Source organism: Sminthopsis crassicaudata, chromosome 6 (genome assembly GCF_048593235.1).
Source record: "Sminthopsis crassicaudata isolate SCR6 chromosome 6, ASM4859323v1, whole genome shotgun sequence".
In the NCBI taxonomy this organism is placed as follows: Eukaryota; Metazoa; Chordata; class Mammalia; order Dasyuromorphia; family Dasyuridae; genus Sminthopsis; species Sminthopsis crassicaudata.
The window spans coordinates 248,922,377-248,939,353 of record NC_133622.1 but is presented as its reverse complement, the minus strand read 5'-3'; the positions used below and the strand labels follow the sequence as shown (position 1 = coordinate 248,939,353).

The 16,977-nt window shown below is 50.9% G+C and overlaps 2 protein-coding genes and 1 long non-coding RNA gene across 4 annotated transcripts; 2 read left to right on the top strand and 1 right to left on the bottom strand.

Moving 5' to 3' along the window:
- The first annotated feature begins 5,399 nt into the window (after positions 1-5,399).
- Positions 5,400-15,821, top strand: WDR74 (WD repeat domain 74). Of its 2 annotated transcripts, XM_074272483.1 has the most exons (11): positions 5,400-6,157; positions 6,240-6,349; positions 9,103-9,224; positions 9,552-9,615; positions 10,934-11,083; positions 11,207-11,308; positions 14,652-14,752; positions 14,856-14,911; positions 15,024-15,169; positions 15,256-15,312; positions 15,625-15,821. In XM_074272483.1, the coding sequence occupies exons 1-11, from the start codon at positions 6,097-6,099 to the stop codon at positions 15,799-15,801; spliced, it is 1,146 nt and encodes a 381-aa protein (XP_074128584.1). In that variant the 5' UTR covers positions 5,400-6,096; the 3' UTR covers positions 15,802-15,821. The 2 variants fall into 2 exon arrangements, with proteins under 2 accessions (XP_074128584.1, XP_074128585.1); XM_074272484.1 differs by lacking the exons at positions 5,400-6,157; positions 6,240-6,349 and adding an exon at positions 7,597-8,664.
- On the bottom strand, positions 6,368-15,629 carry LOC141545440 (uncharacterized). The gene is made up of 3 exons (XR_012483011.1): positions 15,545-15,629; positions 7,580-7,633; positions 6,368-6,462 (listed from the first exon to the last, which is right to left on the bottom strand). It is a non-coding gene; the product is annotated as an uncharacterized LOC141545440 (long non-coding RNA).
- A 58-nt stretch (positions 15,822-15,879) lies between the features above and the next one.
- Positions 15,880-16,976, top strand: TEX54 (testis expressed 54). Its single transcript, XM_074272495.1, has 2 exons — positions 15,880-16,075; positions 16,450-16,976. The coding sequence occupies exons 1-2, from the start codon at positions 16,012-16,014 to the stop codon at positions 16,707-16,709; spliced, it is 324 nt and encodes a 107-aa protein (XP_074128596.1). The 5' UTR covers positions 15,880-16,011; the 3' UTR covers positions 16,710-16,976.
- The last annotated feature ends 1 nt before the right edge of the window (position 16,977 follows it).

Sequence of the window (16,977 nt, the reverse complement as noted above, 5' to 3'; positions counted from 1 at the left end):
TGCATCGCCTCCTTTCCCTCTATGAAGGCCTGTTAAGCTCTGGGGATGACGGTGTGGAGGGAGGTTGGTCAGACCAATGGAAGGGGAAGGGAGATGGACAAGCCTCAGGTAGTGCAGGCTGTCCCCCGGGGTTCCAAGGCAAAAAGGAAGCAGGCCCCCTGGGGCGGGCGTCCCAGTGAATAGAGCCTGGGCCAGACACAAGAAAACCCGAGTTCCAGCACAACCGCAGACACTTGCCAGCCCAGTAATCCTGGGCAAGTGCTTTACCTGCCTCAGTTTCCTCCTCTGTGTACTAAGGACCACATAACATCCTCCTCCTCCTCCCAGGACTGCCATGTGGCTCAGTGAAGTAACTGCGGGGCCTGGCACAGGGCAGGACTTTCCTGGAGGAGCTTGCCCTAGTTGGAGGTAGCAGCTTATAGCTGTAGCCACATACAAAACAGATGCAAGATGATCTTGGGAAGGCGCTAGCAGCAGGGGGGGCTAGGAGACACACAGATGTTAGAACTGTTCCTGGAAAGAGGTGACGATTCAAATCCTGGCACTCTGCCCTTACTAGCTAATGGATTCTGGGTCACAAAGAGGACTTTTGGTGTCCTTGTTTACAAAACACTGAGAAATAAGCCCAGAGTTTCCCCTGGGCCGGATTAAGAAACATAAAGGCTCACAACTGATCTGTGGCCCAGGGGATCTCAATAACTCAGCTTCAAGATGGTCCTCACAAGTCAGGGACCTGAAGGAACAGAAAGGGAGCTGGGTTCCAGGGCAAGCACCCATCACCTTTGGATGTTCCAGTCATCAATGGGGCAGACAAGACAGAACACGGGGGTTGGTAGAAGCCTGTACTAGGCGGGACGGGTCTCTAGCTGTTGCTGTCTCTGCTGCTTCAGAGTAAAAGGAGCCCGGGTTAGCCAGCCTGCTCTGGGCTAAACAGGAGCTAGAGCCACGAGAGAGGGCAGGAGGGGGACTTTTCTTGCTCTCTATGTGAGGAAGAGGGGATGCAGGGGTGGGAGAGTCAAGCATCCATCCCTTAGCTGCCTCAGGAGCAGTTAGGGTTAGAGTGGGGGGGGAGGAGAAGGATCCTGGAGTCTTCATGTCTGATGTGGTCACGAGGCCGCCAACTTAAAGGGACGGGGCAACATTCCTGGAATCAGGAGTCTTCGTGTCTTATTGCTCAAGGCCGAGAGAAAGAGCCCTGATGTTAGGGCCAGGAAGAACCTCATGAGGAAAGGCTTTGGGGAAGAAACAAAACCTTGTATGATTACTGCCTGGGTTCTTTCTTCTCTGTCTTGTGCAGTGACTGTTGGAGGCAGGACAGTGTGTCCGGACCCAGCAGTTGTCAAGGCTGGACTTGCAACCCAGGGCACGGGTCCAAATCTGGCTCTGCCCTAGGCCCTGGGGTGAGGGCCCCTTTCTGAGACAGTGGAAAGGAGGAAGGCTTTCAAGCTCTAGTGATACAAATACAAGCGCGCACGCGCACACACACACACACACACACACACACACACACACACACACGACTGCCACTGTAAAGGAGAAATGACAAAGAGAACAAATCTGGGGAGATTTAGATGAACTGCCACAAAAGTCAGAAGTACGCAGGAACAGCCACATTGTAGGGTGATCACTGTAAATGGCTTCACTATTCTGAGCAATACAGCGAGCCAAGACAATTCCAAAAGACTCGGGATGAAAAATACTCTCCCCTCTGTGTCCCTCCCCAACCCCCCTCCCCCAGAAAGAACTGATAGAATATGAGCCCAAATTGAAGCTCTGTTACCTCATTTGATCCTCACCGTAATCCTTCCTGGGAAGTGCGTGCTATTAATATCCCCATTTTTAATGATGAAAAAACTGAGGTAAAGAAGGTAAGTGAAATCCACCATTCTATTCACTGTACCATTTGGCTACTTATAGAAGCTCTTTGGGGTTTTTTTTGTTTTTAATTTATTTTTTAAAGCAATTCTTCATTATTAGCCCTTGCAAAACCCTGTGTTCCAATTTTCTCCCCTTTCCCTCAGATGGCAAGTAATCCAATATATGTTAAAAATGGTAGAAATATATGTTAAATCCAATATATGTGTACGTATTTATACAATTATTATGCTGCACAAGAAAAAAAAAAGGGAAGCAAAATAAAATGTAAGCAAACAACTGCTACGTTGTGTTCCATACTGTTCCCCTGGTTCTCTCCCTAGGTGCAGATGGTTCTCCATCACTGAAAAATTGGGAACTGGTTTGAATCTCCTGTTAAAAAGAGAGCCCCGGCCGTCAAAATTGATCATCGTATAGTCTTGTTGCCATGTATAATGATCTGGTTTATCAAAGATCTTTGAACACAGAGTCACAGTCCTGTACTGTAGTGTCCACCTGAGCCCAGAATAATGAAGAGACGTGGTAAAGGTGGGCTGTTGCAGCGGATGACACATGGCTTGGGTTAGTGGAGTCTTAAAGATGACCAAGGAAAAGTGGGGAGGAGGGATGGGCGGGGTAAGGGAATGGAGTTCTGATTTGGATAGGAGAGAGTTGACTTGCCAAAGCTTAACACACTGGAGAGGTCAAGAAGCAAGAAAAAAACATTAAAACGAATATTTCTGGGGCAGCTAGATGGCACAGTGGTTAGAGCACCAGCCCTGAAGTCAGGAGGACTGGGTTCAAATCTGACCTCAGACGCTTACTAGCTGTGTGACTCTGGGAGAGTCACTTAACCCCACTGCCTCCCCAAAAAACAAACAAAAAAAGAATAACCAAACAGCAACAAAAAAAAAACCCTGGCATTTGGGAGTACAAGACCAATTGGACCTCAGAAGGGAGAGCCATGAGCATAGAAATGACTCCACTGTGTACTCTGGGCACCAGTGGACATCTCTCTGGGGGAGAGGGTACCCATCCCTCCTGTTCCTGACCTCAGAGAACCTGCCACAAAGAACGTGGGCAACAAAACCCCAGGGGATGTCAAGGACTCTAGGCTGCATTACCTGAGTTAGCCACTAGGGGGAGATATAACGTAGCATCACACCCACCCATCCCCCACCAGCCACCACTCCAGAATCCTACCCATTGTGCCATTTACAGCCCAATGTGTGCCCTTCCCCGCCCCCAAACCCCCTCCCCACATTAAGCAGCTCCTTCATCTCCCAGAATTGTTATCCCATGATAGCAAAATGTCAACTGCAAAGCTCTGAATGTACAAACAAAGCCCGAGGCTTTGAGATTGAGTTCTGAAGTCACTGAACCAGGGAATGCAAGGCATCCTAACAAACTGGGTCCTTAGGGACAGACACACTGAACGCAGATGAAGCGGTCACCTTGCAGGTTGGGGCTGAATGTGTTAAGGGACTTTCTTGACACCCAAACTGAAATCTACAGGATAAAAAGATCATTAAAACAAAGGACATCTAAGCAATGCCAGCTGATGGAGGCTTTTGGTACCACAAATGGATCAAAGCATTTGGAGAACAGCCCCACAAACATCCATGTGGTACGAACAAAATACAAGCGCGCGCACACACACACAGATACGCACACACAGACACAGACAGACACAGACACACACACACACACACACACACACAGACACACACACACATACGCACACACAGAGACACACAGACACATACACACACATACACACACAGAGACACACAGAGACACACACATACACACACAGACACACACACAGAGACACACAGACACACACACATACACACATACACACAAAGATACGCACACACAGACACATACACACACAGAGACACACAGACAGATACACACACATACACACACACAGAGACACACAGACAGATACACACACATACACATACACACACACATACACACACATACACACACACACAGATACGCACACAGACACATACACACACATACACACAGAGACACACAGACAGACAGACACACATACACACACACAGAGACACACAGACACACACACATACACACACACAGACACATACACACACATACACACAGAGACACAGACAGACACACACACATACACACACAGAGACACACATACACACACATACACACACACAGACACACACACACAGAGACACACAGACACAGACACACACACAGAGACACACAGACACAGATACGCACACACAGACACATACACACACATACACACACAGAGACACACAGAGACACACACACATACACACAGACACACACACAGAGACACACAGACACACACACATACACACATACACACACAGATACGCACACACAGACACATACACACACAGAGACACACAGACACACACACATACACACACACAGATACGCACACACAGACACATACACACACATACACACACAGAGACACAGACAGACACATACACACACACACAGATACGCACACACAGACACATACACACACATACACACACAGAGACACACAGACAGACAGACACACATACACACACACAGAGACACACAGACACACACACAGATACGCACACACAGACACATACACACACAGAGACACAGACAGACACACACACATACACACACAGAGACACACATACACACACACAGACACAGACACACACACAGAGACACACAGAGACACACAGACACAGACACACACACAGAGACACACAGAGACACACAGACACAGACACACACAGACACACACAGAGACACACACACAGAGACACACACAGACACACACACACAGAGACACACAGACACACACAGAGACACACAGACACACACAGACACACACAGACACACACAGACACACACACACACACACCTAAGAAATAGAAGATGGACAGACACAAAATACAGGATAAAAGAGTCAGAAACTTGGAGACTTTGGAGTAAGCATGAGTCCGTGCTGGTACAAGGTAACGAAACCCAGGAGGAAAACCACAGGAATGACAAGGAATTCTCTCCGGGCCACGAGCGCTTTTAGACACCAGAAGACGACGTCCATAAAACCTCGAGCCTGCGCAGAGAGCTCAGGGCAGAGCTCTGAGGAAAGGGAGTAAGCGGCATAAAGCCAGGCTGGGGGAGGGAACATCCCGCGGCAGTCTCGGGAGTGGGAAAGGGGCAGATGGGACAGGTGGGCTGGGAAGGAGCAAAGCACGCGGGGCTGGACGGCCAAGACCTCGAAATAATCCCTCTGGACCTCGAGGGGCGCTGGCCCTGGGAGTAAAGGTTACTTTGAGGATACAAACCTGGGGCGCAGGAGATGAATGGGATGAAGGGGAGCCGGGGAATAAGGGTGGGGGTCGGTGGGCAGGAGGCAGACGGAACGAGGTGGAGGGCCGGGCAGACCCGGGAAGAATTTGCCGAGGGCGGAGGGGGGCGGGGCCGGCAGCCCGAGGGGGCGGGGCCCGCGGCGCGAGCCCGCCCGGTGCCGCACGGGAGCCCGGGGCGCGGGCGCCAGTCTGTGGACATCCGTATTCGTGGCCTTTAGGCCAAGCCGAAGGGCAAGGTTTAATATAAAAGTGACTGAATCAAGCTTGAATCACGCACAAGCTCCCGTGGCGCAGACCCACACTGGCAGTCTGCCTGGCATTTCTAGGGAGGAAATCAGGGATCCCCAGCCGCCAGGAGATTCCGAACCGCGCGGATGCTTTCGCCGAGATCCTCCCCGCGCCGGCCGCGAGAAGCCGCCCGGTCCCCGCACTAACGGGGCGGAGGCTGCGTTCGGAGGATTGGCCTGTCGGGACGTGACGTAACCGGCTCTAGCACATCCCACAAACACCCGCGGACCAATCTAGTTTTTAAAAAGGCGGCAGGACTCCGCGCTCCCCGGAGACCTCGTTGCCGGGGAATCCCCACGGACCTCAAGGTGTCTTAGCCACGAGACTAGGACTGGGACAGGAGACCCGGAGGCAGCGAGCACGCGGGCGGCCTCGCGCCCGGACTCACAGGAGTCGAAGGCCCCGCCGCCGCTTCCGCAGCATCTTACGGTCCCGCTCACGGAACGTTCCTTAGAAGAACCACCGCTTTCTAGCCGGACCGTTTGAAGTCACATCCGGTTGCTAGGGGAGGCGGGGCCGGAAGCTATGGTCGGGAGGCCCGTCCTCTCTTCCCCGGAAGTCGTCTGGCGGAAGTATCATGGCGGCGTCGGCACGCTGGAATCACGTGTGGGTCGGATCAGAGACCGGAATCTTGAAGGGTGAGCGGATCTGGGTAGGGGTGTAGGGGAAACCGGGGCCGGGTCGGGGCGCGGCACTCACCCCCTCGCTGTCCCGACGCAGGCGTGAACTTGGTCCGGAAGCAGGCGGTGAACTTCACGGAGGCCGAGGGTAGGCCGCGGCGGGAGGAGGAGGTGAACGTGCTGTGCTGGGCGGACCCGGCCGAGAGCCAGGTGAGGCTCGGCGGGGGCGGTGATAAACGGAGGGGGCGGGGCAGGTAACGAGGGGTGGGGCTGGAGGACCACCGCCTCCTTGAAGTCCTCCGGGATGCCTCCTCTCTCCTGGGCTTTAAAGGGAAAGACACCAGTACTACGGACCCCCCCCCCCCCCCCTTCAGGCTCTGGCTGTTATTTGTGCCTTTAAAGGCCTGCTTTTGGGCCTCCGAAGGCTCGAAATGCTGGGGGCGGGGAGGATGATATGGGGGGCAGGGAGGATGATTTGGGGGCGGGGAGGATGATATGGGGGGTAGGGATGATGATATGGGAGCAGGGAGGATGATATTGGGGGCGGGGAGGATGATATGGGGGGCGGGGAGGATGATGTGGGGGGCAGGGAGGATGATGTGGGGGGTGGGGAGGATGATATTGGGGGCGAGGAGGATGATATGGGGGGCGGGGAGGGTGATATGGGGGGCGGGGAGGATGATATGGGGGCGGGGAGGATGATATGGGGGCGGGGAGGATGATATGGGGATGGGGAGGATGATATGGGGGTGGGGAGGATGATATGGGGGGCGGGGAGGATGATATGGGGGGCAGGGAGGATGATTTGGGGGCGGGGAGGATGATATGGGGGGTAGGGATGATGATATGGGAGCAGGGAGGATGATATTGGGGGCGGGGAGGATGATATGGGGGGCGGGGAGGATGATGTGGGGGGCAGGGAGGATGATGTGGGGGGTGGGGAGGATGATATTGGGGGCGGGGAGGATGATATGGGGGGCGGGGAGGGTGATATGGGGGGCGGGGAGGATGATATGGGGGCGGGGAGGATGACATGGGGGGTAGGGATGATGATATGGGAGCAGGGAGGATGATATGGGGGGCGGGGAGGATGATATGGGGGCGGGGAGGATGATATGGGGATGGGGAGGATGATATGGGGGTGGGGAGGATGATATGGGGGGCGGGGAGGGTGATATGGGGGGCGGGGAGGATGACATGGGGATGGGGAGGATGATATGGAGGGCGGGAGGATGATATGGGGGGCGGGGAGGATGAGATGGGGGGCGGGGAGGATGAGATGGGGGCAGGGAGGATGAGATGGGGGGCAGGGAGGATGAGATGGGGGGTAGGGAGGATGAGATGGGGGCGGGGAGGATGATATGGGGGGCAGGGAGGATGATATGGGGGGCAGGGAGGATGATATAGGGGTAGGGGTTGTACAGCGGCTATGATCCTGACCTCCAAGGCCTCAGGCACCTCCTCCCTTCATGGTCTCTTGGGCCTGGTTCCCGGCTGTAAAATGAAAGTTGGGCTGAATCCTTTGGGGTTCTCTCTAGATTGACAGTTGCGATGATGGTCTAAATAGGAGAGGGAAGAAATCCGCCCCCCCCCCCATGCTGCCTCCCCTCGGAGCCTCTCACTGGGGTGCCAGCAGCTGCCCGAGCCCTCCGGGTCTGGAAGAAAGCACCTGCCACTGGCTGGGAAGGCTGCCCTGAGGCCGGCATCAAGCGGGGAATGACTGTGACTGCCTGTGGTGACTCCGCAGGTCCTTTTCCCTGTGACTTGTGCATCCTGGGTAACCCACCCAAGCCTCTTCCTCTGAGGGGGAAGCTCAGAGTTGAAAGTTCAGCCTCTCCTCTGCCCTCAGACAACTAGGGTTTAGTTTCCCCACCTCCACAGTCAAAGACAAACTTCTCTCCAGCTGCCTGCGTGGGCCTGGGGGGGCAGAGGGCTTTGGCCCTTCTTTGACCTCGTGCAGAAGGTGGCTTTATCTAATCCCAGTCTCCGGTGAGCTGATAGCCCCCAGTCTGTGTCAGCGACCTTGGGGTGCAGCTGGGACCCGGAGATTCACAGCAGCTTTTGTTAGAAACAGGGCGGCTTCATCCTGTGCGTGCGGGCTGTGTCCATTTTCTTTCATTCAACCGGGCTTGACCCCTTGCTCATCACCCCCGTGATGTCGGATAATTACAGTTTTTGCTCTTTACGTATAAAATGAATGTTGTCTCCAGTTCTGGATCTTTGGTTTGAACCTGCGTCCGTGGCTGTGGGCCCCCCTGCCGCTAACCCGGGTGCCTTGTTTACCTCGTGGTTAAGTTTCCTGAGCACACGCTTGTTGATGCCCTACTTCGCTGGCCCATGCCCGGTGCTGGGGATCCAAGGGCACGGAATAGTAAAAGCAACAATGGTAGCGATTCAGACTTTACAACTACGTCAGGAGTAACAGCGGCAGTTGGAGGGATTTGAGGTTTACAAAGTATTTTGGAAGTCGCCGTGGCGTGAGGTTGTCTGGGAGAGCGTGAGCATCAGTGATTTGGGGGAATCAGGTAAATGAGGCCCCACACTGACCGGAGTTGCTGCCAGCAGTAATGCTGGGGACCCGTTTACAAAATCAGGCACAGGATAGGTTCGGGTTGTCTTGTGTCTTAACCAGGGGATTATGTGAAGTCAGGAATTGTCTGTCTTTATGGGGCTTTATGCCCAGCAATTCTGCATTCAGCAGGTGCTTAAATAAGAATTCCCAGGATTCAGAGGCCTTTCCCTCTCCTTTCTTTTGCAAAGCAGTTGGGGATAAGCTACCTGTCCAGGGTCACACAGCTGGTAAATTTAAGTGTCTGAGACAGTCACACCCTCCTGGCTGCGGGCCGGTGCTCTCCCTGCTGCACATCCAGCTGCCCCTCCAAGTCCTTTTTCTCCAGAGAAGGAAACATGGGAAAAATGTTTGTCTGGCTGAGTTGAATCCATTCTGGTCCCCCTCCCTCCAGATTCTGATCGGCTGTGCCAATGGCACCGTGAAATCCTTCAGCACAGAGGAGGGCAAGTTCCTCAGGAGCAGGAGCTGTCCAGGAGGAGAAGGAACTTTTCGGGGACTTGCAAAGCATGATGGGTAAGGTCCTGGCTCTAGTCTGAGCAGTCTCTCTTCTGGCAGCTTCAACCCCCCCCTCTCCCACATGATCCTAATCCTGGGTTTTGTTGCTCAGCACCAGGTTCTTGATTGGCCCTTGACTACATATGGTTACATCGGGGTGTGGGGGTGCACTGAGAAACTTTCTTAGAACTGAGCAGGAAGAGGAGGCAGGGGAGTGAGGCTTGTGGCTTAGGATCGAGAGTTGGGCTGCCCCAGAGAGGCAGGGCACAGAGCAGCTTCCCTCCCGCTGGGGCTCAGCTGCCACCTCTTCTACCCTTAATCTCTCTGACTCCCCTAATTCCACAGCTGCCTTATCACTTGCGTGGAGTCGGGGATTCTCCGCGTGTGGCCTGAGGACTCCTCTGAACATGTGAGTGCTTTTCTTTGCCTTTACTTATTTAGGAAAGTAGTTTTGGTGGCGGTTGTTGGGCTCGGCTTTTGTTAGAAGTAGATATGCAGATAACCAACAAAAAGGTCACACAAAATGTGAAATTTGTGGAACTTGTGTGACTTTTCGATTATGTGGCTAATTTTGTTCATAATGGCTTATTTTCTAAAATACCTGCTCCCCTTTCACCCCTGCAGAATCTTCTGTTCCAGATTTTTTCTCCCACTCCCCACCCTTCAACAGCAAGTAATCCGGTATAGGTTAAACATGGACAATTCTTTTAAACATATTTTGGGGCTTAGCTTTAACAAGCAGTGTTACACAATCATTTTGGGGATTCTGTTTCTCTTTCTGAACATGTTTTTCTTCAGTGCATCTTTCAGGATTTTGCTGCTGCTTCTCGTTGTCAACATCATTATTATTCTCAGTGCATTTTTCTTTCCTTTATTCATTCTGGGCCCCCTCATTTGTCTTCCTGTATTGTTTCCTTTTCTTCACAGTTCACTTCTTAAAATGCAGTCATGGTGCACAATAGCTTCCTCAGTCATTCCCCACTTGTTGAGACACACGGATTTTCTCTGCTTTTTACTGTTGTGGAAAATGTTATGTTTCTGCAAAGATAGGTTCTATTTTACCTATAATAAAGAGAGGGATTTCTTGGGATAAAGCCATGTTTCTTTCCCAAAAAAGGGTCCAGCAGACTATAATTCCATCAACCTCATAATAGTTGCCTTATTTCTTTTTAAAAATTGAATTTTTTTTGATGAACAAAAATCTTTCCCCAATTGAAAGGTAGGGCTAAAAGCCCTTGTCGTAGATAGGCACAGGAATCCCTGCTTTCTCCTGCCTCCTGTCTGTCAGAAGTTGCCGTTTGCATCTCTCGTTGGACCTCAGGGAGTTTGGTTGCTTAGTCAATCGATCAGCGATTTTTAAGTCTTTCATAGCGATTTTCTTTACAGCCCAGTTATGATTATATTGTTTCCCATTCTCCTTATTTCATTCCATGTCTCAGTCTTAGAAGTTCCCAGGCTTCTCTGAAACTGTTCCCTTCATCCTTTGTAAAGTCACAGTTGTTTTCCCTTATATCCACATACTGTTACTTTGTTAAGCCACATTTCCATTTTTTGCCATCATAAAAACAGCTGCTCTAAACATTTTTGTACATCTGGGCCCTTTTCCCTTCACTGGCGGGTATCCTGCCCTATCTTCTGTGATTCTCTGGCTTCCTTTTGGGCCCTAAAATACTGGGATACCAGGAGAAATTGGCCCTTACCTTCCTCTGTGTTCCCTTCTATCACAGGTCAAAGAGCTCAGTGTGGGTCCTGGTGTGTGCAGGATGCGCCAGGATCCTGACAGACCTCACATAGTGGCCACTGGTGGGAAGGAGAATTCCCTGAAAGTCTGGGACCTGGAGACATCATCCCAGGAGCCCATATTCAAGGCTAAGAATGTGAGTGATGGCTTCCTGGGAGGGGATGTCAAACTGCATGCTCGGGATGAGGGCCATAGAACTGTCTGCTGGCTCACTGCTGGACAAGCTGAGATGGGTCTAACCCGTGTGTTCTCTTCCTAGGTCCGAAATGACTGGTTGAATCTCCGGGTTCCCATCTGGGACCAGGACATCCAATTCCTCCCCGGGTCGCAGAAGATTGTGACATGCACTGGACATCACCAGGTAAGAGAGCAGACACACAAACCGTGGGAATCACCTAGATGCAGGAGCTAAGCCCGATGACCAGTTGCACGTCTGGGACAGCTGCTCATCTAGCAATTACTGTGGTTATTTATTTCTGTCTTGTGTACTTACCCCTAGTCTACTGATCTACAACTCTGTTTTATAATTTAGTTTAACATGTGATATTGCGAAACATTTTGTTGTATTATTAAACGTGGTCTGGCTCTTCATCTCCAAATCAAGGGACCCATATTTGGTTTTATTTTTATTGCAGCTTTTTATTTATAAAACATATGCATGGGTAATTTTTCAACACTGACCCTTGTAAAACCTTTTATTCCAAATTTTCCCTTCCTCCCATCCCTCCCCCCCCTAGCAGGCAGGTAGTCCAATACATGTTAAATATGTTAAAAGATGTTAAATCCTATATATGTATTCATACAGTTGTTGTGCTTCACACACAAAAAAAAAATCAGATCAAGGAAGAAAGAAAAAGAAAACAAAAAGAAACATACATTTTGGCACATACAGGCCCCTTTCCCTCCTTTAAGATAACTTTGGGATAGAAGTCCAATAGAAACACTGCGGGGTCAAAGGTTATACACAGTTTGATAACTTTTTGAGTATAGTTCCAGATTGCTCTCCAGAATAGGTGGATTCATTTACAGTTCCACCAACAATGTATCAGTGAGGGATACATATTTGTTAAACTCCTACTGTTTGCCAGTAACTCTACTAAGTTAGGGATCCAAGTATCCAGAACATACGTACGTACCCATTAGGGAAGGAAGGAGGAGAGGACACCAGCATTGGGAGAATCTGAGGCTTCTTTTTGAGAGTAGAAGTTAGAGCTATAGTGCCAGGGGAGAGGGAAGTGGCAGCCTTGCTTTAGGGCTGTTAGGTGGTACAATTAATGATTGCCAGGGTGCTGGAGAACCTGAATTCCAATTTGTCCATACACACTTGTAGTTGTATGGCTCTGGACAAGTCATTTCATCCATTCACCTTAGTTTTCCTCATCTCTAAAATGAGCTGAAGAAATGGCAAACCATTCCATTGTCTTTGTCAAGAAAACCTCAGATGGGATCACAAAGGGTCAGACTGGACAACAAATCCTTGCCTTACTTCTGATCTTACTGGAAAGAACTCTGTTTGCTCTTAGATTTAAATACTATTTTAAGGTAAATATCCACTTATTTCTGTAGTTTTTACAATCCTTAGTTGAAATGAGTTTTGTATTTGGGGCATTTATGGATGTAATATTGTATTTGTTACATTTCTTTTTAAACTTTTTTTTTTTTCCTGGTTACATGTACAATAATTTTTAACATTTTAAAAAATTTTGAATTCTAAATTCTTTCCCTTCCTTTAGCCCTTTCCTAGGATGTCAAGCAATTTTATATAGATTATACTTATACAGTCAATCAAAACATATTTCCATAATAGTTATGTTGCGAAAGAAAACAACAGGTTGGACAGACTATCACCACTATCCCTCCAAAAAAGAAAAAGCTTCAAGAGGAGGATAGCGTTTTTCATCATTTTTTCTTCAGAATTGTTTTGGATCATTTGGAGCATTGTATTGCTGAGAACAACTAATTCTCAGTTGATCGTCATACACTATTGTTGTTGCTATGTAAAATGAATTGCTTGGTACTGCTGATTTCACTCTGCATCACTTCATGAAAGTTCAGGTTTTTCGGAGAGCATCCATCCTGCTCGTTATTTCATGTGGCACAATAATAATCCATCACACTCATAACTTGTCCAGCCACTCCCCAAATGCTGAACATCCTCTCAATTTCTAATTCATTGGTACTACAAAAAAAGGCTTATAAGGTTTTTGTATATGTGGATCCTTATTTTTACGATCTCTTTGGGACACAGATCTAGTAGTAGCATTGCTTATTCAAATAGCATCCGTAGTTTCTATAGCTCTTAAGGATTAGTTCCAAATTATTCTCCAGAATGGTTGGATGAGTTTATAACATCACCCACAGTACATTAGTGTTCCAATTTTGCCATATCCTCATCATTTTCCTTTTCTGCCGTAGTCCATTTGATAGATGTGAGGTGGTACCTCAGAGTTGTTTTAATTTGCCTCGCTCTATTTCAGTTTTCTTTGTAATCCTAGCTGCATTGGTTTCGTTTGTGCAAATGCTTTTTAATTTAATGTAATCAAAATTATTTTATATTTTATGATACCCATGTCTCTTTGGTCATAAATTCTTCCCTTATTCCTAGATCTTATAGAAAAATTATCCCATACTCCCGTTATTTGCTTATGGTGTCACCTTTATGTCTAAGCTATGGACCCATTTTGACCTTATTTTGATATATAATGTGAGATGTTGGTCTATACTAAGTTTTTGCTTTACGATTTTCCAGATTTTCTAGCAGTTTTTGTCAAAGAATGGCTCTCTGTCCCCAAAGTTTGGATCTTTGGGTTTATCAAACACTAGATATTATGGTCATTTACTACTATCTCGTGTACCTAACCTATTCTCCTGATCTACCACTCTGTTTTATTTTATAGTTTGGCATCTGATATTGTTGAACATTTTGTTATATTGTTAACATGATTTACTCCATTGGTAGTCTTCCCTATCTTGAACTACCACAGTGGATTACATGTTTGGTATAATACCCACCTGGCCATAGTCTATGATCTTTCCAGTATAGTGTGGTCTCCTTGGGGTTCATGACAGAAACAGGGTGAAGACTGAGCTTCTCGACCAATCCCTGCTGCTGTTTCCTCCTCTTCTGAATGAGCTGAGTGGCCTGGCCATCCTGCCTCTGGATCCAGCCCCCTGGGGCTGTTGGTGCCTCTTGGCTTCTAGTTCCCCCAGCCTGAGCTGAAGGCTCCAGGCTAGGAGAACACAAGCTCACCTCTGTTTTGCCTTGGCTCTGACCTCATGAGGCCTGAGGCTCTTGTAGAGAAAGCTGCATTGTACGTTTTATGACTGGGGTTTCCCTCTCTGGGCTGGCCCATTCCTCATTTCCTGTTCCCTGCTTAGATCCACCATGCAATGGTCCAGGCTCTTCCCCCCAAACCTGTTATTTTCTGGTTGACACTTGGCAGGCCCCAAAGACCGGTCTCACTGACCACTTGGTGGCTGGTGTCGCAGGTGTGTGACTACAGCCAGATCCTGGATTCCCAGAGGATTCTGAGTATATCAGAACGGATCTGATTTCCCTCCTCAGCCCATTTCACAGATAAGAAAACTGATGCCAGAGAAAGGGCAGGTGCCTTCTCCGAGAAGGGGGATAGCCATGCCTTCTTGCCTCCAAGGCCAGCACTCTTTCCACTGCACATCATGTTAATGCCCCAGTTTTCTTCCAGGTCCGAGTGTATGACCCAGCCTCCCCACAGCGGCGGCCTGTGCTGGAAACCACCTATGGAGAGTATCCCCTGATGGCAATGACTCTTACTCCAGGGGGCAAGTGAGTGATGAGAGCAGGGATCTGCCTGGGTTCTGGGGGGAAGGAGATGTCAAAGCCAGCTCATATGGATTGATCCCTGTTTGCCCTTTGGGCTCCTTTCCAGCTCCGTGGTCGTGGGGAACACCCATGGGCAGCTAGCAGAAATTGACCTCCGGCAGGGTGAGTTGGCTACAGGAACTTAGTGAAGCTGGGAGGTTGGGCAACGAAAAGCGCCCACTCTGATCACTTTCCTTGGAATGCCCTTTCTCCCCCCCCCCCCCCCCCCCCACAGGGCGCCTGGTCTGCTGCTTAAAGGGTCTGGCGGGCAGCGTCCGGGGGCTGCAATGCCATCCCACTCAGCCCCTTCTTGCCTCCTGTGGCCTGGACAGAGTTCTTCGGGTACACCGACTAAGGGAACCTCGAGGATTAGAGCACAAGGTGATGCCCCTCCCCTTCTGCCCCAATCTGCTCCAGCTCTTGCCATCCCCCCATTTTCACTCACGTCCCCCAATTGTCTCCTTCAGGTCTATCTCAAGTCACGGCTGAACTGTCTCCTCTTGTCAGGCAGGGACAGCTGGGAGGTGAGTAGACCCAGCCTCGGTTGTTTTAGTGTCTGGTGGGAATGGGCAAATGGGCAATAGCCTGGCTGGAGAGCCAGGCAGCCCTTGGAGGGACAAGGGAGCCAAAGTTGCTGGGGTGGAGGGGCACTATAGGGGTCCATCCATGGACCTCTTGGAATCAGGAATCAGACACTGTTCCCTTCCAGCTTTAAGCTGTCATCTTATGTGGTCAGTTGGTCCCCTCAGTACTTACTAAAAGTGGCCCAACTGGACCGGTAGTGAGGAGGGGGAGGGCCTCTCATCAGCCCTAAGGCTTTGGCTTCCGCTCACCAGGATGAACCCAAAGATCCTGCCCCAGTCGTCCCTGAAGAAGCAGAGAGCGATGAGTTGTGGGATTCGCTGCAGCCAGTGGTTTCTGGGGTCAAGAGGAAGCAGAGGCCCCTGGGAGCCCAACCTGCAGGGAAGAAGCAACAGTTACTGAGTGGCCCCTCACCTGTCCCCCCTTTATAAATAAAGATGTCTCCAACCTTCTGTGACCCTGCCTCCACTTCTGGGAGGGAATAGATGAGAAGCCAGCTGCCTGACCCCTGGAGTGCCCTGCCAGGGGTCCTGGGACTGCAGCCCCCTGGGAGAGGGGGGAGGGGAGGACTCTGACGTCACAAATGCCTCAGTAGTGGGGCGAGGCTATGGCTGCCTGGACGCCAGGCCTGTGATGGGGTGATGGGCTGTGTCAGGTCCAAGAACAAGAGTAAGGATGAAATATACTCCAAGAAAGAAATGGAAGGTAGGGTCCGTAGAGCCTGGGGGGGGGGGGCGCCCAAATCATTCTGGCAGGCTGCCCCGGGGTGGGGCGGGGCGGGGCCGGGCTGGACACGTGGTGACCCAGGTGAAAGGGGTGGGCGCACTGCAAGCCCATGCGCAGAATGGAGGGTCTGGGACTGCACCCCAGGTCTGCTTGCTGGGGTAGTGAGTGCACCCCAATCTGAGGGCGCAGGTTAAGGCAGGTGCACCCTCGGGGTGAGGCCATGTGCTGGAAGAGGCGCGTGCACCCCCGGAGGGAGGCGTGGGAGATGTGCTGGGGAGGCAGTGCCCTCGAAGGGGGGCTTCCGGCCGGGGACACCGAAGCCTGGCTTTCCCGGCCCGCTCCCCGCCCCGCAGGACGCTCCGGTCGCTACTCCTCGACCCGGAAGTCCAACGAGAGCTTGATCATCACGGTGCTGTGGCGGCGGCTGTCCATGTTCAGCCGTCGGGGCTCCACGCGCAAACAGTCGTCCACGGTGAGGTTTGTGTCGGTTCAGAAGTCTCAGGAGTCCCGCAGCAACGAAGTGCTGGAGCAGCCGCCCAAGTCAGAGGAGGAGCAGCAGCGGCTGGACGACTTAAAGTTGCCCAAACTAAAGGAAGAGGAGGAAAGCCGATGACCCCGGCGGACCCTTGCCCCGCCCCGCCCCCCGGAGAAGAGAATAAAAGTAGCGACCTAGATCTTAGAGATGGTGCCTGCCTCGCTCTTGGCTGGGGGTGGGGAGGGGGAGAGAGGGCCGGGGCCTCAGTTTCCCCTAGGTAAAATGGGAGGGTTTCTGATTCGCGAGCCCTTTAAGGCTTCTCCGAAGGCGGTGATGTAACTCGAGGGGGCGGGGCGCCGTAGGTTTCCTTACGGGGAGGCGTGCCTTAGGGGTGGGATTAAGTCGG